Below are 17,386 nucleotides of genomic sequence, written 5' to 3' on the forward strand. Positions count from 1 at the left end.
GCTTGGCATGGGGCGGCTTCTCTGTTACTTAGATTGAGCCTTCAGTCACTCCAGGAGTGAGGCTGCTTGAGTCCCACCCATTCCCATAGTTCCCAGGCTCCTGGGTCTCCTTTTCTTCGGGCGAGCCATTGAATTGCAAACACAGCAGGCATGGTTTCATTCCAAACCCAGAGCTGTTTTAATTAGTTTAACGTCTGTTAAACGCTTTGAAGATTGGAAGCAACAGATAAGTACTGGATGATGTTATTAACAACTGCAGTTAATTGCAAACATTTCTATTAATGCTAGTTTCTGCCTCCTTTTCTTTGCTCTACTTTCTTTCCAAGGTTCCCAAATTCTTAGCCTCCCCCTCCTTTCCTCCCCGTACTGGCGCTATAGGGTTAAACTGGGGCGGAGCCCAGGGATGAACGACAGCGCCAGTCACCAACTGGGACGGGGCAAGCGGGAAGAGCTGGGTGGGGCGGCCAGGCAGAGGCGAACCCTCACGCCCCCAGGCCCCGCCCCGCGGCTGGAGGCCCGGCTGGAACGGCACGGGGCGGGGCGCCAAGGCTTGGCGGCCCCGTGGTTGGGCGTCCCGGCAGCCGCTTGAGGGATGGGGCGGGGTCGGCCGGGACCTCCTCCTTCATTCCCTCGGCGGGCCGAGCCTCCCCTCTCTCCTGCCCCTCCTCCTCCCTTTCCCACCCCTCGGAGTGGAGCTGCACATGCGGCTGCTCCCTGCTCCGTCCCGCCCAGCCACTGTCGCGCAGGAACGGGTCCCTGCAGCCCCCAGCCGATGGCAGGACAGTAGCCGCCTGTCAGAGGTCGTGAACGGCTGAGGCAGACGCAGCGGCTCCCGGGCCTCAAGATAGTGGGTGTCTCCGGAGGCCATGGGCTACCCGGAGGTGGAGCGCAGGGAACTCCTGCCTGCAGCAGCGCCGCGGGAGCGAGGGAGCCAGGGCTGCGGGTGTCGCGGGGCCCCTGCCCGGGCGGGCGAAGGGAACAGCTGCCTGCTCTTCCTGGGTTTCTTTGGCCTCTCGCTGGCCCTCCACCTGCTGACGTTGTGCTGCTACCTAGAGTTGCGCTCGGAGTTGCGGCGGGAACGTGGAGCCGAGTCCCGCCTTGGCGGCTCGGGCACCCCTGGCACCTCTGGCACCCTAAGCAGCCTCGGTGGCCTCGACCCTGACAGCCCCATCACCAGTCACCTTGGGCAGCCGTCACCTAAGCAGCAGCCATTGGAACCGGGAGAAGCCGCACTCCACTCTGACTCCCAGGACGGGCACCAGGTGAGTCACCTAGTAGGGGCGGCGGCGGCCCCCTCCCCTCGCGTGTAGGGCGAGGGCCCTCCGCCACAGGGGCCTGGGAGCACTCTGCAACCTCGAGCCAATTTAGAGGGCAGGACCAGGGAGGGACCAGGCGAGCAAGGGAGAAGTTGCCCAGGGCAGGTTGTCTTCGGTCCCTGGCCCAGCTAATCCAGACTCCCTGGGGGCCCCTTGACTTGGAAAGTCTCGCGCGCGCCCGCGGCCCCTGGCTGCTTGCTGCCTCGAGAAAAGTTGGCGACGCTCCCGTCGAGGAGGTGCCTGCGCTGCCCCCCGGCCGACTAACGGCTTGGCCCTTCTGCTCGTGATGAGGTTCTCTGCCCGCGGTGCTTGTTTTTTCGTGTCTAGAGCTGATGCCAGAACCAGCAGGCTCCCCTTTGGAGTTGGAGCTGTAAACAGCTGTAATAACTGTTCCACGCCCGCCCGTTGAAACAACTTTTAACCGCATTTTCAGCGCGGGTCCTTGTGCGCTGACCAGAACGTGGGCTTGTTCACACTTACCTGCAATTTGAGACTGATTGTCCTCGGCGTTCTAGTGAGGATCAGCGCCCCTGAGGAATTCTGGTAGAAATATGCCGTCTTGCTAGACAACTTCTGAACAGCAATTTAAAAAATCTATGGAAATAAAACTCACCCTTTGCATGCCGGTTCTGATTCTTAAGCGGGGTAGGTGTGCGGTGGGAAGGGTGGGTGGGAAGCGCTTTTACTACTGCTAGCTTGAGAACAGGAATCTGCCAATGGAATAATTACTCAGGACTCGTCCCCCAAGAGCAGTTTTGTTTGTTTTTGCAATCTTTATGGTGTTTGTGCCCTAATAAGCAAACTATTAGCTTTGGTGTTTGTTTTCTATTCTATTCTTTCTAGCTCTTTATTCAAGTAAATTTCGTTCACTTAACGTAAATATTATCTTGGTTGCCATATGTGAAACTTAGGAAGCATCCAAGGATCCTTTTGAGGTGGCTAAAGAATAATAGTAAAATTGTATCTCTTAGGGAAGAGAGCAAGTTGTACAAATAAGTTCCTTGAGGTGAGGGACCCAAGCCTTCTGTATTTACTGCCACATCCAGAGTCATTGTCACAACTCTGTAAACATTATTTGTGCCACTTTGACCTCCCATCTAAAGTGGTACGCTTGATAGAGACATCACATTCATGATAATAGTGTAATGTTAGGACTGATACTTAAAAAAAAAAAAGATGTGCATTGTAAAGTTGCCCTGAGCCTTAAAATGTCTTACTAGCACACTCCAATTTATATAACAGCTTATCAAAGAAGAGAATCAGCAGACATGCTTCTCATACTTGAAACTTTAAACATTGTAGCTAAACGATAATTAACTAGGATTCTGACTCCTTTATTTATCTACTGCCACTCCCCCCACACCCCAATGCCCAGAAGTATTTAGCAGCTGAACATTGATATTCTGTGAAAAGATGAAAGAATTAAACTTCTTTAATCAAATGTTGGCCAATACTTTTTGGCATTCAGGATGGACAGAGCCATTTTTATAGACCGAGGATTAGCAGAACAGCTGTACTGTAAGGTTTCTGTGATGGCATGAAACTCTTACAGGTGTATAATGGCATTTAGTTACCTACCCTTTGTGTGGCACTAAAATAGTTCTGTCTAGATTTAAACACAGCTTCCTATCTTCTGTCTTTTATTCTTTCTGTTTTAATATTTTTGAGCAATGGAAGCAAGGATACTAGCTCTTTACATTTGTTGACATCAATTGGAATCAGTTTCCTAGAGTTATGAAGGGCTTATATGAGTCCATTTCGTTTGATTCCCTTGGGAAACATAGGCCCTAAAGGGAAAGTGACTTGCCCAAGGTCACATAACTAGAGTCAAAACTGGGATGATAGTTGCTCTAACTCCTAGTTGGGTGCCCATTCCCCCAACTACCTCCTGGGACCTTTTGCGAGGGAGCAAGATGGAGCTCCACATTAGAACTTTTGCAAAGTAGAGGGCTCAGATCTGCATCATTTTGTTCTACTCTGCCTGTATTTTGACCACAGTAAGTTTAACCGTGTGTTCCTTATTCTTCCTGAACTTCACTTTCAGATTTGGAGTATACTTTGAAGGAATTTTAGCCCAAATTCAACTTGTTTATTTTAAGTTGTTCAACTTAAGTTTATCTTATCTTGTATATTAGTTTTAGTATACAAAAATAACTTTTAAAAAAAGTTGATTGGGTATTAAATTAATACTGCTACAAGCTTGGGTAAAATTTCTAGTGCCCTGGTGCACCCTCTGCTGGCTTTACAGTGACATTTAATTTTCAGTATCTGCTGACACTCAGAATTCTACATTGTGCTGACAGATTCTGATTCGGTAAATAAGGAAGTAAACAGCCTTGTGGGATTTGGCCACGTAGGTCATATTTTTATATTTTAGTTTTTAAACACAAACAACTGCTGTTACAGCAAATCTTGGATGGAGAGGAAGAAAGATAAAAATATACAGCCTTCAACGGGCAGTACATTCAGGTTTCTTACCAGTTTATCTGTAAGGAGTGAAGGCAAGCTGATGAGAGTAAACTGCAGGAAGCTCTCATGAGACCAAGTGGGCAGAACAGTCAGAGACACTTCATGCAGGTAGGCAAAAGTAAACCTATCCATACTTATGAGATGATGGGCTCTGGGCTCTCAGTTATGACTCAAGAAAGGGACCTGGAAATCACTGTAGATGTATGTATATCATCTGTCAATTTAAAAACTTTTTAAGAAGGGCACACAAGGAAGTTAGGGCAGGTAGGATACAGAGCAGAGAGATCAGCACAGTTCTCCATGTGAAATGTTAGAAAAGTCTCCCTGGTGGGGACACACTTGCTGATGATAAAGTGAGAGAGTCACATCAGACCTTCCGTAATCAATCATCTCCTTCAGCTGGAGCAACCAAGTAGCTGAGATTTGTCTGGATAGTTGGTGGAGATTATCTCAAGAGCAAGGGGTATCTCATTTGTGTCTGAATTAGGACAATATACAGTAATATGATTGTCAGAGTAAAAAACTGAAAATCACTGTTGATCATTCTGTGGAGATGTTGCGCCAGTTGTGATTGTGGTCCTCAAAGGTCAAGAATGTAGTGGGTATCATCAGGAAGGGTGTCAAAAACAACGAAACAAACCACTTACAAAACACTTATTTTTTCCATGTACAAGATCAAAAGCAGATTGGCTTCTACAATCAGACAGGAAATTCTGGTGGCTGCTCCTCAAGAAAAGCCTAACAGCTGATAAAAGTCCTCAAAAAACCCATTAAATTGATCAAAAGGATGAAGGGATTTTCTAGTTGGTTTTTCAGTCTGGATAGAAAGAGGTTGAAGGAGGAATATGATCAAAGTCTACCAAACCATGAGCGAGATGAATATGATTAATATATTGGTGTAACGTAACAATCCAGTTCAATAAATAGAAAGCCTGCTGTGCCAGACACAATGTTAAGTATTAGACACCTTTTAATGTTTGAAAAATTATTTTCAAGAGGAGGCAAATAAAGGTAGTATCTTATTCAACTCATTGTCTCAAGTAGTAGTCAAAATTATGGGTAGATCAATACAGATTTACTTAGAACTGTTAGGGCTATTTGGAGTATGTTCCTAATTATTTGAAGTGATGTCATAGATGTCAGCCTTAAAGTTCTACAAAACATTGCTTGACATAACTAGATAGAACATTAGTGTATCCAGAGTTGACATTACCTGTGTTAAGGCTCTTCGATCAAGAACATAACTAGGAATCATTCGAGGTGATTCAAGGTGAGCACAAGGAATAAATCCAAGGATTTTTTTTTTTTTTTTAGGGAGGTGGGATCTAGATAAAATACCTTTACTGTGGGTTTGAATACAGAACTTTTGATCAACTTGCTTCATTATTCCCATCGCATTTTCTCTCTCACTAACTCTGCTGCAACCCACCCATCATATCCTGTCTTAGAATCATTCTTTAGTTGTTATTGCTGTTGTTTTCAAATACATTTTATGTCTTTACATTAGAGCTCCTTAGAAATCTGCCTTCATTTTTGTCTTTCTCCATAATGCCTGACACAGTGCTAGTTACAGTTACTGTACTCAAATACTTGTTGAGTTGAATATTATTTTGGGACTTTGGAGGTGTTTATGTAAAACAAAGACATTTTCTCTTTCTATAACAGGCCTGTTTTCCTCAGGTCTTGCTAAGCCTGTGGCCTGTCAGCTATGCTTAGGTGAGTAAATAGTTCCACTGGAAATGTTTCACTGATTTCTAGAATAATTAGAAAGTGAAATGGAGAAGAGCCTTAACCACGTGGTCAGTCTCCCAGTTTCACACCTTCTCTCTAAAATGGTGCAAAAAGCTTCCTGTAATATATTGTTTGATGTTTTGTTTTATTTGCTTTTAGGTCTCATATCTTTCGTTCTATCTTAGATCTTGTGAAAAAATAATCTGTAATTTATCTGTAACTACCTTATAGAGAAGATCTCTTTAAAGTAAAGAACCTCTGAAGCCATTTAATTCCCAAGAACATTACCAAGAGAAACCACCTTGCCTGTAGAGGACCATTTTATTTAACTCCTCTGTAAATACTCAGGACTTAGCTTTTCATTTCATTTCTTTCTTTTATTAAAAATATTTTCTATTGAAGTATAACTCACACACAGAAAAGTATATAAATCATATTTGTACAATTTGATGAATCATTACAAAGTGAATATACTCACGTCACCAGCACCCAGGTCAAGAAATAGAACATTATTATATGCCACAACTCCTACTTACACCCTATTGTTATCACTATATCCTCCTCACTCTCTCAAGTTCTGACATCATAGATTAGTTTTTTTGTCTTTCTCCATAGTGCCTGACATAGTGCTAGTTGGATTAGTTTATTAGTTTTGTTCATTTTGAACTTTATATAAATGAAATCAAACAGTGTGTATTCTTTTGGATCCGGTGTTTTTTGCTCAATACTGTTTTTGTGACATCCATTCAGGTTGTTGCTTGTGGCTGTAGTTTTTTATTTGTATTTTTTGTGTGTGTGAGACAGAGTCTTGCTCGGTCACCCAGGTTGGAGTGCAGTGGCATGATCACAGCTCACTGCAGCCATAACCTCCCAGGAACAAGCGATCTTCCAACCTCAGCTTTTTGAGTAGCTGGGACCACAGGCACATGCCACCATGCCTCATTTTTAATTTTTTATAGGCTCATTTTTAATTTTTTTATAGAGACAGGATCTCTCTATGTTGCCCAGACTGGTCTTGAACTCCTGGCCTGAAGCAATACTCCCACCTCAGTGTACCAAAGTGATGGGATTACAGATGTGAACCACCATGCCCAGCCATTTATTTGTATTTTTGTATATTATTTCATTGCTCGAATATACCACAGTCTATTTACTCTATTTTTAATGAATTTGTGGATTGTTTCCAGTCTGGGGCTATTACGGATGCTGATGTTGTGAATATTATTATACAGGTCTTTTGGTTACATATGCTTGAATTTCTATTGCTTGTATAGATCGGAGTTGCTGGGTCATGGAGGATGCATATTTTTGACATTATTGATAATGACAGTTTTTCTAAGTCATTGTATCAATTTACATGCTCACCAGCAATGTATGAGAATTTCAGTTGTTTCACATTCTTACTAACACTTGGTGTTGCCAGTCTTTTTAGCCATAGCTGTTCTGGTGGGTGGCTTTGTAGTAATATCCGTTGATTTTAATTGGCATTTCTCAGAAGACTGATGAGGTTGTGCTCTTTTTCATGTTTATTATGCATTTGCATATCTTCTGTGAAATGCCTATACAAGTTTTTTGCCCATTTCTCTATTAATTTGTCTGTCCTTTTCTTATAAATTTGTAGGAATTCTTTATATACTCTGAATATGAACTATTTTTGTATTTTTTATGTTGTAAGCCATTCCCAAATCTGTGATTTACCTTTCTTTATGGTATCCTTTGATGAACAGAAGTTTTTAATTTTAATGTGTTTAATTTTTTAGTATTTTCCTTTATGGATAGTGTTTTCTGTGTCCCATTTAAGAAATATTTTCTTACCTTGAAATTGTAGATATTCTCCCATATTATCTTCTAGAAGCTTTATGTTTTTGACATTTACATTTAGGTCTATACTCCACTTGAAATCGATTTTTGTGTATGCTAAGATACAGAAACTAAGCTTCATTTTTTAAAATATAGATATCCAACTGATCCAGTACCATTAATTATAAGGACTGTCTTTCCCCCAGTCCTCTATAGCATCACCTTTGTCATAAATCAGGTGCCTGTATATATGCAAGATTGTTTCTGAACTGTTTATTCTATTCTGTTGGTCTCTTTGTCATTACATCGCTACCACAATCTTAATTACTGGACTTTATTATTACCTGGTAAAGCAACTCCTTTCACCTTGTTCCTCTTATTTAAAAGTATCTTGGATATTCTTGGCCCTTTGCATTTAGAATCAGCTTGTCATGTTCCACAAAAAAGAAACGTGCTGAGATTTTTATTGGGATTGCATTGCATCTAAAAATCAATTTAGAGGGAACTCACCATTTTATGGTATTCAGTTTTCCAATCCATGAACATGCCCAGCAGATTTGGTGTTTGGTGAGTGCCTTCTTCTTGATCCATAGAATGACACACTCTTGCTGTATCCTCACGTGGTGGAAGGGATAAATGCACTTCCTTGGACCTATTTTATAAGGACATTAATCTCATTTACAAGGGCTCTGCCCTCATTATTTAATTGCCCCCTAAAAGCCTCATCAAATACCATCACATTGGTGATATTTCAACATATGAATTTTGGGGGGAACACAAATATTCAGACCATAGCAAACCTATTTTAGACATTTTCTCAGCATCCTTTATGTCTGTTACATACTTTTCTCTGTATTCTATCCTTTTTCTCTCTGTACTTCATTCTAGGTATTTTCTTTTTTTCTTTTTTTTTTTGAGACAGTTGCATCTACATACTTTATTTTCAAAAAATCTTCACAGGAACAATGCAAGGTAGATACTGCCGTGTCTCTATTTTTACATGTGGAGAAGCAGACCCAGAGGGGTTAAATAACTGTCTGCAATCATATAGCTATTTCTGGAACTGTGTTTTAAATAGGAATTTTATAAACCATATATAGAACTTGTATCAACTGGACCATTTAAAATGTGCATGGAGAAGTTTCTATTTAAAGGACTCCCATGAAAGGTAGATTAATTCAATAAGTAGTATTGGGATTTACTGACTTGCCATTTTGGGGGTTTAAAAAAAAGACAAGTAAAACTGGATCCTTATCTCACCTCTTATACCAAAATAAATTCCAGATGGAACAAAGATTTACATGTAAAACATGAAATCACAAACATCCTAGAAGAACACATGGATGCATATTTTTAGAATCTTACATTCTGGATATTTTCCTGTGACTTAACTTCCAATTCATTAATTCTGTCTTCTGCTTTGTCTAAACTCCCTTTAAACTCACTCATTGAGTTCTTAATATTATTTGTCATGTTTTTTATTTTTAGAATTTTCATTTGGTTCTTTTTATAAGATAGTGTTTGGTTCTCAGCCAAACTCTGCCAAAATATCTTTTAACATACTGGCCATAATTATTTGAAAATCTGCATTTGATTACTCATTGTTTCAATCCTTGAGGGTACGTTTCTATTGTCTATTGTTTGTCTTAATTTTCTATCACTTTACCTTTCTCCTGGTTAGTTTTGATTGAATGGTAGATATTATATATGAAAGATTATAGTAGAGATGGTTTGAGACCTCAGTTATTTTTATCTTTATCTAGAAAGGATTTATGCTCACTTCTGGCACGTGGTTAGAGACACTAGCAATCTCACATCTCCTTAATTCAATATGAGACTGAGATAATTTAAAGCTGCCCTTCAATCCAAGTGAAGGTTGACTTACCCTTCCTTTTAGTATTTATGCCTTCTAAGTTGAAACCCAAAGCTTGGGTTTTTTTTTCCCCTTGGGAGTTCTCCCTCTTTGAAGGGTCCTTAATTCCAATTTTTGTTCTTGTAGCTTCATGAGTCTGTCAGAAGCTCCTCTCTCTCTCTCTCTCTCAGCTGACTCTACTATATCAGCCAATGACCTTAGGAGAAAAACAGCCTCTCTCAGTTTTCTTTTTATCCTGCATTTTGGCTTTATAGTATTGCATTACTTTGTTAGATCTCAGATATCTTCAAACATATATCGTTTATATCTTGCCCCAATTTTCTTGTGTTTTTTTAAGCAGGAAATTTAGCCCAAATTACTTTTGCTTCCATTACTAGAAGCGGAATCAGCTTATCATTTCTTCAACAAATGTTTATTGATCATCTCCTGTGTATCATGCACTGTACAAAACAATGGAGTTGCAGCTGTTGAACAGATTAGAGGGGATTCCTGCCATTGTGGAGCATACAGACAAGTGAACAGGCACATATAATACAATTTCATAAAGCAATGGTAGGGTTAATCATAGGATGATCTAGAGCACTAAGGAGGAGTACCTGACCATGACTTTTGAAATCAAGGAACATGTTCTTGACAAAGCATCTTCTGAGCTTAAACCTAAAAAGTAAGTAAGAATTATCTAGGATAAGACTGTTTTAGGCAGTAGGAATAGCAAGTGCAAAGGCCTGGAGATGAAAGAGAACATGGTACATCCAGGAATAAGAAAACCTAGTTTGTATGAAGCTACTATTATCAAGACAGTGTGGTTCTGGCATAAGGACAGGCATATATATCAATGGAACAGGACTGAGAGGTCAAAAATAAACTCTTATATTTATAATCAATTGATTTTTGACAAAAGTACCAAGATGATTAGTTGGGGGGAAAAGATACCCTGTTCAATAAATGATGTTGGGAAAATTGGATATCCACATGCAAAAAAGATGAACTTAGATACTCACTAGAGACCATACCCCAAAAATGAACTCAAAATGGATCATAGGCTTAAATGTAAGTACCAAAACAATAAAATGTTTAGAAGAAAACATAGAAAATCCTTAAGATCTTGCAGAGCAAAGATTTATTAGATATGACACCAAACACATAGTCTAAAAAAGAAATGAACCATTTTGGAAAGAAACTTTTTTTTTTTTTTTCAAAAGAAAACCTTGAAAAAAGAAAAGAAATGCAACAGACTAGGAGAAAATCTTTGGAAAACATATATCTGGTAAATAACTTATATTCAAAGGAATTTACAAAGGATTCTTGGAATGTAATAATAAGACAAACCAAACAAAAAAATGAGCAAAAGATATGAACAGATATTTTACCACAAATGAAGATACACAAATGGCTAAATAAATACATGAAAACATGTTCAACATCATTATCCATTACAGAAATTTAAATTAAAACCACAGTGAGATACCATTTCACACCCACTAGACTGGCTATAATGAAAAAGACAATAAGAAGTGGAGATGTGGAGAAATGGAAACTCATACATTGCTAGTGGAAATGTAAAATGATTCAGCTGTTTTGTAAAACAGTTTGTCAGTTCCTCAATAAGTTAACATAGAATTACAATATGACCCAGCATTTCCACTCCTAGGCATATACCTAAGATAATTGAAAACGTATGTTCACACAAAAGCCTCTACATTGAATGTTCATAGCAGCATTATTCATAATAGTCAAAAAGTAAAACAGCTCCAATGTCTGATGTGGTATAATGTGATATAATGTTCTATACAATGCAATATTTTTCAGCCATTAAAAGGAATGAATTATGAGTAATGCTACAACATGGCTGAGCCTCAAATATATTATGCTAAGTGAAGGAAGTTAGTCACAAAAAAACCACATTGTATGATTCCATTTATATGAAATGTCCAGAATAGGCAAATATATAGAGACAAAAATTAGATTACTGGATGCCTGGGGCAGGGGGTAGGAATTAGGATTAACTGAATATGGGCATAAGGGCACTTATTGGGGATGAAAATATTCTAAAACTGATTTACCACAGCCAGGGTTATAGCAGTGGAACGAAATAAAGGAAATGATGCAAGAGATATTATGAAGTTACACAATTCTGTAAAGTTACTAGAAATTATTGAATTGTACACTTAAAATAAATGAATTCTACAGTATGTGAATTATATCTATATAAAGTAGTTTTTTTTAAGTGTCTGGCACATAGAAGATGGTGAATAAATGTGTAAGGGGCGTTGGTTGTTTCTGAATGATACCTATCTTTAGAGGAAGAGAATCTTCAAGGCTATTCGATTTACTTCAGAGATTTCTCCCTCTAACAGATGTGTCCAGGGTCCCAGTGCAGAATCAATTGAATTAGAAGCTTCAAGGATGGGAGTCTAGTCATATATAATTTGACAAAGCCCTATGGGTGATTTTGCCAAGCACTGCAAATTGAGACTCTGTGATTTATGGAATTGTGAATGGCTTAGTATGGTCAGAACCTAGGGTGCATGTGGGACCCAATAGGTACTTGCACTAGAGTGGGCAGTAATCAAGAATCTTGGCCCAGAATCATCTCTGTCTTCGTCGCTTTCCCTTTTTTCCTCTCTACATCCCTCTCCCTTTCTGCCTCCCTGCCTCTCTTTCTGCCTCTTACTCTTATTCTCTCTGATAGAAATAGCTAGCTAGCTATTCCCAGATCCTACTTAGAATTTTTTTCAGAATTGTAGGGTTAAAATATATCATACAGATCATCCGTGGCAGTGGTTCTTAACCAGGGATGCATATTAGTCTTACCTGGAGAACTTTTTCAAGATACACAGGTCCCTGGCCACACCCAGACATACATCATTAGAATCTTTAGAGTGAGACCATGGGCATATATAGTTTATAAAAAGGTTTTTCAGGTAATGCTGATGCTCATCTCCATTTGAGAACGTACTGCTCTAAAGGAAGAAATAAAAGCATAAAGAAGATGAGATTTGGTTCCCCATGCCTAACTTCAGCTTCCCTGTTACAGATTATTAGGTCTGTATCACCTGTGTTACTGAAGCTACTTTTGAAGACCACTAGACCTGAGCTTGGGTGGTAGTGAATGCTTAATGAACACCACTGTGGAATACCATTTGGAAAATCAATTCATAAACTCTGGGGAGAGAGGGATTAGATTTCAGTTGGCATTTCCTCAGCCAGATGATAGTGCTGTGTGCTTGGAATAGCCAAGAAAGGAGGGTGGTTTCCTGTCTCTTGTGGCTTCCTGGTGACTTCTCTTGGTGCTAGCTGCTGAAACCACTTTAAAATAATAGGCTGTTGAGTAATTTTCTCCATGTATATCCACCTGTCAGTGGGCCTGCACTTCAGAGATGAAGAGTAGTTTTTATTGGCGTGATGGCATATAGCAGGGATTGAAACCAAACAGCCACAATGAAATTGATTTTCAAAAAGAAATTACTTCTGAGTTTTATTCTGTGGTTTGTGGATTGTTATTCTTACTTCATCCTGCCACACTAGTGGCCTACAAGGACAATGAAAGCTTGGACATAAGTAAGAGTTTTGGATCAATCCACAAGGCTCTGTACCTAGAAAAATTGCATGCTGCGAAAGCACTTTTGCTATGTAGTCTAAATGTTGGGGAAACTCTGAGAGTTTCTTCTGTAAGGATGGACCTTAACACCTGCCACAACTAGTCAGACTGAGGGAAAGAAGGGCAAAGAGTAGCTTTCAGGAGTTCTTTCGACTCAACCCCCACTCCATTGAGTCCCTATTTGGTATAAGATAATGCTAGTAGGGGGATTGTATCCTCAAGACAGATTCAGCTAACAGAACCAATGAAGGAGCACAAACCTACTTCATCCTTAATGACATTAGACAAATCCTTTGGTGCAGCTTGTTTCTGTTTGGATTCCCAGCTGACATCTCAAATTTAGTAAGCTAAACTGAACTTATCTTCATTCTTCCCCTTCCCACCACACACACCAAATTTTATAAAAGTAAACCCTGGTTTCATGCTCTCAATCACTTATGCGTAAAACTTGGAAGCCATTATATTTTTACTTCTCCCTTGTCCTTGCTACCTATATATAGCAATCAATTGTTAAATTGATTCCTACTTTGTGATGTTGATTTATATTGTTCATGATGTCTCTTGCATGACTCCCTTTCTTTCTAGTCTCACTGCTATCACTCTGGCTGTATTTGGCTTAGATGATCTTCAAGGTGCCTCGCAACAATGAAAATCTGTGACTCTTTCTCAGCTCCTTATTACCTCACTCCTACAGTGGTTGTGTAGCTGAGAGTTGCTTTGTTCTCTATTCCATATATATACCTCAGCTAGATTATTTTTCTTCCAGAGTTATTTTGTTATGTCACTTCCTCCTCAGAAACCTTGATATCTCCCTACTGCCTGTAGAATAAAGTTCAGATTTCTTAAACTGGCATTCTAAGCCCCTTTGCAATTGGGTTTGAACTACTCTGTCACTCTTCTTTTTATTCTCTGTTTGAATCTTGTTTTATCCAGACTGGTCCACTGACAGGCCGCATTCTGGCCTTTGTTTGTTTACCTGTTCCCCCGAAGAAGAATGTTCTTTCCTCCAACCTGTCTCTTGGACCCCTCCAGGTCCTTCAAAGCTCAACTTAAACCTTAACTCTTGTGTGCATTCTTCCTTGCCCATCTATCCATCCCAGCACCCTAAATTCCTCATTCAGCACTGTGCTGTGTTGTAGGTGTTCTTGTTTCCTTAACTTGATGTGAAGGTTTTTGAAGACAGAGACTGAGTGTTACATTCCTTTATAGCTCTTATACCTACAACGCTAACTGTACTCTTTTAATTAAATACCAGAGTGAATCTTAAGGTATTGAAACATTCCCCCTAATATCGGACTCTAAAATATAGTTGTACACATTGATTGTGAGGATTATCATGCTACCTTAAGGATCTGGTGATTATTAATGGAGTCTGTCAGTAGGGCTTCTTTGCTTTTAGAGCCCTGCTTAAGGTCAAGCACCCTCACAGAAAGTTTATCAGACTCTAGAGCTTCCTTCCTCAGTTCCTTTCCCTCCTTCCTTCAGATCTTTAAAAGCCTTCCACATAACAAGTATTCATATTCCACTTTGACCTGCTGTATACCTCTTGATTTCCTCAATACAGCAAGTCCTTACCTTCAAAATGCTTTTGGAATTCATTTCTCCCTGAATACTGAAGGTACCTCAACTTCTTGGCTTTCAGATTCTAACTCATGTGCCAGGTCACGAGAGGCTCCATACCCAAGTTTCTTTTCAAGTCACAAACCCCATACACCCCCATCGTATATCAAAGTTCCCTAACCTTCTTGTTTGTATTTTTAATAGTAACTCATTTAAACGTGTAAATGTGGGAAAGCCCTTAAGGTCAGGACTCTCTCTGTTTGTCTTGTATAGTGCAAAATATGCCAGTGTTCCAAATAATAAAGGTTTAGGGAAAAGCCCAGGTTGTGGTTATGTACGTGTCTGTGTTTGTCTGTGTGAGGGAGTCAAGGAAGGGGAGGGGGAGAAAATGGAGGGACTGACTTGTGTTTCTTTGTGTTTGCATATAAGTATTAAATGCTAGAATTCTAGCATTTAATTTCTAGGAGAAATGTGATTCATAGTTCAGGACATAAGACCAAGTAGTACTACTGTTTCATAAACTACACTCTTACATTTCCAGTTAACCCATTTTCTTCTCAGCCCCTGACTTTTACCTATTCATTCAGAAAGTCTGGCTCCCACCTGCTAAACCAGAGTGCCTCATGCTTATTTTGGTCTGTTTTGGATATCTTTATTATCCTGGAGGTTGTAGAAAGAGTACTGGAATAAGTTCTGGCTCTTAACCAACTAGCATATTTCAGTGTCCTTATTTGTAAAATGGGAAAGACAGTACCTTCCCTGTCTCCTTCGCACTGTCTTTTTGAGGATCAAACACAAATATATGTGAAAAATATAAAGTCTTGTGGTTATTTCTTAGAGGACTATTTGATAAATCTGTCTCTTTGTGTCGTTAATTATGTAAAACTTTTTTTCTAATTACTACCTTATATTTTCCATATAGTTGCCCTGTCTGTTGACATAAATTCACAGGGGTTGGTAATGGTACTGCATTTTTTCAAATCGTGCTTTTATGTTATACTCCCTTTTTGCATTTACAAATGCTTTCTTTCAGCCTGGGCCTCTGACAATTTATTTCCACAAGTTGTAGAGGGATAACTAGATTGGAAATTGGGATACAGTAGTACTGGTCCCAGGTCTGCGTTTAGTTATTCTCTTCTAGTTAAGTTGGTTCACCTTAGGTAGGTCATTTCACCTTTCTGGCTCTCTGTTTACTCATCTGTAAAATGTTGGAGATTGAAGTTGGTGATCTATAAGTTCTCTTCAAACACTAACAATTTATCATTGCAGCTAAATAGAATTCCTGATGCTGGCCAGGCACGGTGGCTCACACCTGTAATCCCAGCATTTTGGAAGACTGAGGTGGGTGGATCACCTGAGGTCAGGAGTTCGAGACCAGCCTGACCAACGTGGTGAAACCCCGTCTCTACTAAAAATACAAAAATCAACTGGGTGTGGTGGCACGCACCTGTAATCCCAGCTACCTGGGAGGCTGAGGCAGGAGAATCAGCTTGAGCCCGAGAGGTGGAGGTTGCGGTGAGCCAAGATCGCACCACTGCACTCCAGCCTGGGTGACAGAGCGAGACTCCGTCTCAAAAAAAGAAAAAAAAGAATTCCTGATGCTTTTTTTTCAGTTCTTCCTGCTCCACACCCCGCTCCTTGAGAATCACTGGCCTAATGAATATAGTCCAGATGCCAAATTCAAGACCTACATCAGTGTTGGCTTGCCAGTATTATGTACTGTTTCCAACAAGAACCCCCGGTTATATATAGATTGGTTTTCTTACTGCACATTCCTACCTTCATTGCCACTGTGTCATTCCCCCTGTTAACATCTTTTTTTTTCTTTTTTTTCTTTTGTGGTAGAATACTCCTTTGTCTCTAAGGACAAGCTTAAATGTTATATTTTCCTGTGAAGCCTTTCCTAATAGCTTAACCCTTAGTAATATTTTTTCTATTTCATCTGAACCACATCTGCATTTATGATATGCCAGACACTATACCTGGCATTGTAGGAGACAGAAAGATAAAATAAGTTCCTCACATTAGAGAAGGCTGAAATTGGGAATTAGCATTCTGGGCAGTGGTTAGCAGCATCAGCAAAGACTTGGAAATAGTAGAGTGGAGTAGAGTAGAGGGTGAGTTTGGATAAAGGCTTAGAGCCCATGGACCTTACTTATTTGGCCTATAACTATATATCCTCTTATGACAGTTCTTGTGATAGTATGCTACCTTATAATATGAAATTGTGGTTTATTTGTCATTTATTGGCTACCTAGCTTTCATTTCCTTTTCCTAATACCATTGCAGTTTCTTTTTGGAGTAGTCCCTTTCCATTATTGGGTGGTGTAATAGGAAATCTAGGTGCCTGTATCCCACAAGAGAAGCCAAAGAGGTCAAGTCCTTCTACTTACTACCCCAGTAAAATCAAAGAGCAGTAGCCATGTGATGTATGGTCAACCAACCTACATTCTCTTGTGGGATTGGCTTGACTTTTTGTCTTACAGTCTATATCCTTTGGCCCATTGCTCCAATCACCCTCTTGCAATTACCTCAAGTCTCTTGACTCTCTGTCCCCAGGTCCCCCTGTCTTAACAAAACCTCAGTCTAGGACTAGCCCTACCATTTGGCTTTACCAGTTCTACATGAAAGACTGTTGAATAGGACTGCAGAGAATAACCAATTACAGCCACTACAAATTCAGGCCCCAACCTCTGCTGGATACTTAGTTACCTAGCAATCTTTCTTTCTGTGGACTGAATTAGCTTGATCTTCTGAACTCAGCAGCAATTCTGTACTCTCACTTTGGTCCTCAGACCTCCTGCTCTAAGACATACTTCACTTTCAGCTGTTAAAACCCGATTCCTACTTCACTGAAAACAATCAAGACTATCTGTGACATCATCTGCAAATCCATTCCCCTCACTAACTATAATACCACCTATGGATTTTACTCCATTTGCCCCCACTCTTGTGCTCCTGTCTCCATAGAGGAAATGTGTTCCTTTGGTTCAAGACCAGTCCTTTTATCTGAGCTTTGGATCTTCTCCCCGCTTA

The 17,386-nt window shown here is 40.1% G+C and overlaps 1 protein-coding gene across 5 annotated transcripts in view; it reads left to right on the forward strand.

Moving 5' to 3' along the window:
* Positions 1–452: 452 nt before the first annotated feature.
* The window catches only part of EDA (ectodysplasin A), a 427,402-nt gene continuing 410,468 nt past the window's right edge, over positions 453–17,386 (forward strand). For all 5 annotated transcript variants that reach the window (XM_019019846.3, XM_019019847.3, XM_055376126.2 and 2 more), the window contains exon 1: positions 453–1,262. In XM_019019846.3, the coding sequence (XP_018875391.1) occupies positions 867–1,262 (396 nt within the window). In that variant the 5' untranslated portion in view covers positions 453–866. The remainder of the gene's footprint in view (positions 1,263–17,386) is intronic.

Source organism: Gorilla gorilla, chromosome X (assembly GCF_029281585.2).
Source record: "Gorilla gorilla gorilla isolate KB3781 chromosome X, NHGRI_mGorGor1-v2.1_pri, whole genome shotgun sequence".
NCBI classification, from domain to species: Eukaryota; Metazoa; Chordata; class Mammalia; order Primates; family Hominidae; genus Gorilla; species Gorilla gorilla.